Below are 6,319 nucleotides of genomic sequence, written 5' to 3' on the forward strand. Positions count from 1 at the left end.
CAAGTTAAACTCCTCAAACTTTTATCTATGCACTGAAGTCACAAGTTCCTCTCAGTCAGCTCTAACTTTTATCTGTGCAAGTTAGCCTTGGTTCCCTTACATCCATCTGGTCAGCCCTGACAATGGCAGCCCTACTCTTTGAAAGTAAAAGCCTGTGCCCCCTTTCACTTGCAGATCCCCTAAGGATCCTTGCCCGCTCTAAAGCATAAAATAAACTTTTTCAACTCTGACTCCAAGTAAGGCTGAGCTGAATTCTTTCCAGACTGAATTACAGGTTCTGGTCTTAAGATAAGATCAGAGTCCCTACTGAACTTATTGGGAGTCACGCCTCATCAGCACCACTGGGGAATCTACTCCAGGAGCTTCTGGAAGCAGAGGTGTTCATACCCCCTAAGTCTTGGGGTGCACTGGCATGATCCTAGGGTCCTTCTTGATTCCCTCCTGTCCCCTGCTCAGGCACCAGCTGTAAGCAGCCATTAACTTTACTAACCTAAGGGCCAGTCTTAGGTTGTGTTCTCAGGAGGAAATGAAAAGACCGGAGAGAGAATTAACTTGTAGTTTATTCTAACATGGTGGGCGTGGGCAGGAAAAAAGGCTGCCTCCTTACATAGTTTAAAGAGAGCATGATTCAAGCATGATTTCCTCCTGCGCAGGGAAGGCGAACGGGGGGGGGGGGGGGGTCCGGAAACAGTCACATCAGCTGTTGCTCATCAAGCCAGCAGTCTTGTGGCAGACTTCCTTGTGAGCTAGCAACTGGTCTGTGACCCTTTCTTTCTGTGCCACAGAAAGCAATTTGAACTCACATTGTCCTGTACAGGTATGATGTGCTACCTCAGGGTCGTTTTGATTTGCATTTCTCTAATCAATAGTGATTTAGAGCACGTTTTCATATGACCATAGGTATCTCTAATTTCTTCCTCTGCAAACTGCCTGTTCATTTCCATTAACCATTTATCAGTTGAGGAATTACTTGTATTCTTATAAGTTTAACTAAGGTCTTTATACATTTGAGAAATAAGGTTTTTATCAGAAATGATGTAAACTTTGATTCTCAGCTTTCTGCTTCCCTTCTAAAGGTAGTTGCTTTATCTTTGTTAATTAATATAATCAAAATTCTTCATTCTGAATTTCATAATGTTCTCTTTCTCTTCTTTGGTCGTAAATTCTTTTCTTCTCCATAGATCCAACAGGTAAACTATTTTTGTCTCTTCTAATTTACTTATGGTATTACCCTTTATGACTACATCATTTGCCCATTTTGATCTTATCTTGGCATATGATGTAAGATGTTGGTCTGTGCCTAGAATCTGTCATTACTTTCCAGTTTTCCCTTCAGTTTTTGTCAAATCATGAATTCTTATTCTACAGTTCAGACTCTTTGGGTTTATCAAACAGTAGACTTTTATAGTAATTAACTATAGTGTCTTGTGTACCTAACCTAATCCACTGATCCACCACTTTGTTTCATAACCGGTATAAAATATATTAGATATTAGCTGCTTTATAATATAGTTTAATTATATTTATTTATCACATCTGGCACAGCTATGCTGCCTTCCATGCCTTTCTTTTCCTTAAGTCCCTTGAAATTCTGGATATTTTCTTCTGCCAGATGAATTTTGTTATTATTTTTCTATCTCTATAAAATAATTTTTGATAGTCTGATTGGTATGTCACTGAAGAAGTAAATTAATTGGTAGATTTTTTCATTTTTATTATATTATTTAATCTACCCATGAGCAGCTGTTATTTTTTCCAATTATGTAGATCTGATTTTATTTGTATGAAAAGTATTTTGTAATTTTCTTATAGTTCCTGAGTTTGTCTTGGTAGGTAGACTCCCAAATATTATCTTTTTTCCATAGTTATCTCAAAGGATATTTCCCTATCTCTTGCTTTTGGGCTTCATTAGTAATATTTTAAAATGCTAATGATTTTATGTGGGCTAATTTCTTTTTTAAAAAACTAATCAATTAATTAATTTGTTTATGTTATATATGTGTGAATAATATATGTGTAAAATATTGGGTCTTTACAGCTTTATTCTGAAATCTGCCCACTCATCATTTCTTATGGAACAGTAATATTCTGCTACATTCATATAACCCAACTTGTTCAGTCATTCCCCAATTGATGGATGTCCCCTCAATTTCCAATTGAGCTTATCACTTCTTCTAGTACAGTAGTTTTCCATCACAGTCATATACCACAATTCACCCTTTATTTTTTGCTGCTTTATGCACCTTTCATAGTGATTTTCTTTTTGTTTGTGGAGGAAATTTGGAGAGCCTGGATATTTCTGTTCTACTGTATTCTCTTCCCCTAATACATTCCTAAATTGTCTGATTTTAAAACTAACTTTTATATATCAAAGAGCTATAGGGGTTATACTTTGGGCCTCAGAAAATATGTGCAACTCATACATGATTTAGGGTTTTTCTTTTCATAAAAATATACTTCCCCTACATTGGAAAAAAAAGAAGCTATTTTAATATACCATGTAATTTGAGCATAAGAAAAACTATAACTGAATAGATTTGGGAAAGAGGGATAAGACCTTCTGGTTGAAGCAGTGATAACTGAAGAATCAGAGAGCTCTTTGTTTCCCAAACAAGTGGCTAAATGAGGGGGATAACAATGGAAATCTGGATTGGTTAAAATTCCCCTGTAACAGGGAGTGCATACTGAAAGCCACAACATTTATCCACATAGAGAAAGGACAGCTCAATGAGAGTTTATAATTTCCCACAATTTTATCATTGCTCACACATTCATAGAATTTAACATTTTCCATATTTTTATTATTGTCCAGCTCACCTTTGGCCCTTTTGATCCCATCCTGAGTGACAAGTCCCAATATCCTTCTCTCTATCAGATGGCTCCCAGAGATTCCTCCTTGTCTCAAGGTATAGTCCAGTTACTGGTGCATTTTAAATGGATCTGGGTAGGTCTGGTGACCACAGATGATCTGAGGGGTGAGGAATTCCTTTGGAAAATCACAGGGGAGATGGCAAAGCATGATGTCTGTGCAGCCTTCACAGAGAAGGTTCCTGTCAGTGAGAGATCACATGAAGAATCAGAGCTGTATTTTATACCCAGGATTGTTGGAACTTCAGCTAGGGTAGTTGTGATTCATGGTGATACTGATTCATTAATGGTTCTTAGATATTCAAATGTACCATTAGTTCCAACATCTAAGCTGTGGATCACCACTTCTCACTGGGACATCACCATGAGACCCTACTATGCTGAAACTTATGTTTTCAGTGGAGCCCTCACATTTACATACATGACCAGTGAGGTTGCTGGTTTTAAGTCTTTTCTCAGGATGGTGAACCCTAATGAAGACCCAGAGGACATCATACTTAAGGACTTCTGGTTGTCAGCTTTCTGGTGCCAGAATGAATATGGAAAGCAAGAGATAGATCTGTGTGCACCCAATGCTACCTTGGAAGCTTTGCCTATATCCCTTTTTGACATGACCATGTCTGGCCTCAGTTACACCATCTACAATGCAGTGTATGCTGTGGCCTGGGCCCTTCATTCAAGGTTTCTGATGAAATCAGAGATTGCATGTGAGGAAGATGAAAAAGGCTGGGTGCCTCATCCTTGGCAGGTAAGTTTCCTTTGTGAACTGGTCTTGTCCATTGCTGATTCTTGATATTTTGACCATGGGACTAATAGAAAGCCTTCTCTCACAGAATTTCTGAACTCCACAAGTGATCTGTCCAGGACAACATACAGTGGAACTATCACAAAACTCAAAATATAGACTTTAGTTCTTTCTCCATTTGACTTATGTTGGTTTTAGCTTTAAAGGACTTTGTGGTTGCCTTGCTAACATATGTTGAATTTTAGTCACCTAAATTTGTGGATTTTTCCAGATGAAACATTTCTTTGCTGTTTAAAATTGCCTCATCCAATTTATCCTTTGGAAGATGACTTTTTGAAATCTTGAAGAATCTTAGTTTTTATTTCTATTACATTTCATTTTATCAACCCTAACTGCAATTTCTCCCTTTCATTTCTAGGATAGAATTGAAATCCCATTTTGTATACAAAGGCCTTCAACATCTGACTCACCCAATTACATTTCAGTCTTCTTAGATTTTTTACGCAATTGGGGTGAAGTACCTTGCTCAAGGTTACACGGCCAGTTATTTCTGGGTGTGGTGCTGAGTATCTGAGGCCAGATTTGATCCCCAGGTCATCCTAACACTGGAGCCAGTGCTGTTACTCATTGTGCTACCTGGTCGCTCCCTTCTTACATGTTACACCCCACTATCAAGTACGTGAAAGATGAGTAACACTGTCATCCTTATAGATTCTCACACAAAATACTCTATCTCGCTACTACAAATATTTTCATTAGCTGACAAGCATGCCTGTTGTTTTCTCTCTCCTCCTTTTCATCTTCTGTCTTCTTTGGCTTCCATTAAAACAAGTCTAAGATTTCACTTTCTAAGGGAAGACTTTCCCCATCCTTTTTTTTTTTTTTTACTTTTTTGGAGGGGGGAAGGCAGGACAATTAGGATTAAGTGACTTACCCAAGGTCACATGACTAGTAACTGTATCAAGTGTCTGAATCCAGATTTGAACTCAGGTCCCTCTGACTCCAGGGCCAGGATTCTATTCACTGTGCCACCTAGCCCACCCCTCCCCATCCTTCTTAATATTACTGCCTTTCTTCTGCTGATTATCTCCATTTACCCCTTTTTATACATTTTTATACATAGATATTTGCATGTTTTTCTACAGGAAGGGACTGTCTTTTGCTTTGCTATGTAACAACATTTAACAGTTTCTGGCACTTAGTAAGGGCTGAATCAATTCTTGTTGACTCAGCACCCCCCGATTGATGTGAACCATCCTCTCACCAGCTGGAGATTGTTTGGACTTTGTCTCCATCAGGCTAAAACTGAAGGGCCCCCACGTGTTGTTTTTTCATCTTTTCTCCAATGACACTTCACTTGATGATCTCAATAAATCCCGTAATTTCAATGGTCATTTCTATCCTGGGGATTTCTCAACATTCTTAGCCTGCCCTAATCTCTCTGTCTCATGTGAAATTTATCAAAAAAAGGAAATTCTCTCTCTCTAAAAAAAATTATCTGAGCAAGATAATAGTTTACAAATAATTCTCTAAACCTACTAATAAAGAATGGGTTAAATGTCACGGCCTCTGTCCAAAACTCCGTGGATTTAAGATCCAAAGCATTTGTATATGAATAGAAGAAAGAATAGAACAAAAATCATAATTTATCATGGGATAGTTTACCTCATGCGGTTTGACTATCTTGATTAGTTACATAAAAGAAAGTGGGCATAGACCACATGCTAGATGAAGATCACACTTCTCTCTCTCTCCCTCTCCCTCTCTCTCTCTCTCCCTCTCCCTCTCTCTCTCACTCTCTCTCCCTCACTCCCTCTCACTCTTTCTCTCTATCACTCTCTCATGCCTTTGTGAATCTGAGGGTCATAGCTACATCTTGAGTTCACTTATAGGGACCAGGTGAATAGGCAAACTGTTGGATGAGGGGCTTAGTTAACATCAGCTTTTTGAAAAATGGGACAAGGTTAGTTAATCCAGCTTCTCAGGGATACAAATTTTGGAGAAAATATGGATATAATATTTTTGAGAATTTTGACAACAGAGTTTTTCTGTAACTAACTTTGATAGTGAAAAACTTAAGTCTTTTATATCTGACATCAAGGAAAGAGGATACTGAATTTTTACAAACATGAACTTCTACACTTAAAGACAGAAAAAATGGTTTAGGTCAGTTACATAGAATATAGTATCTAGTTACAGAATGAAATCAATCACTTAACAGCAAAATCAAATGTAAAACACGGTATCAATAATTAATTCTCTAATCCACATTGACCTCCAGTTTTAACTCTTCAACTGTCTACTGTACATCATAAATGGGAGGTCATGTATGCATCTCGAACTCCACATGAACAAAACTTAAATTAGGATTGTTTCTCCGAAGAAGTCCTCCTTCCAAACTCTACTTCCAGGATGGTATTCAAGCTATGTCACTGAACACTCTTCAAACACTGGGATGTATTGGCTAGATCATGCAGTTGGGCTCTTTTTGGCTTGTTCCTTGATGCCAGTTCAATTCTTCACCACTTTCACCTCCACCCTCAGTTGTGCTTCTTTTCTGGGAACTGCTGGGCTCTTTTAAAAATGGCAAAGAGCCATAGCCTTGGACTGGATGAAGCCACCTAAATTTTGCTTTCTTGAGACCTCAGTTTTGACTTTTTATCTATCTATCTATCTATCTATCTATCTATCTATCTATCTATCTAT

At 38.0% G+C, this 6,319-nt stretch overlaps 1 protein-coding gene across 1 annotated transcript in view; it reads left to right on the forward strand.

The window, feature by feature from the left end:
* Nucleotides 1–6,319, forward strand: part of LOC138167646 (vomeronasal type-2 receptor 26-like) — a 72,390-nt gene that overhangs the window by 29,420 nt on the left and 36,651 nt on the right. Inside the window, exon 3 of the mRNA XM_069096580.1 lies at nucleotides 2,813–3,616. Within this exon, the coding sequence (XP_068952681.1) occupies nucleotides 2,813–3,616 (804 nt within the window). The remainder of the gene's footprint in view (nucleotides 1–2,812; nucleotides 3,617–6,319) is intronic.

This window comes from Petaurus breviceps, unplaced genomic scaffold (assembly GCF_028583685.1).
Source record: "Petaurus breviceps papuanus isolate PSGF00001 unplaced genomic scaffold, PetGlider_PUasm1.0 243, whole genome shotgun sequence".
NCBI classification, from domain to species: Eukaryota; Metazoa; Chordata; class Mammalia; order Diprotodontia; family Petauridae; genus Petaurus; species Petaurus breviceps.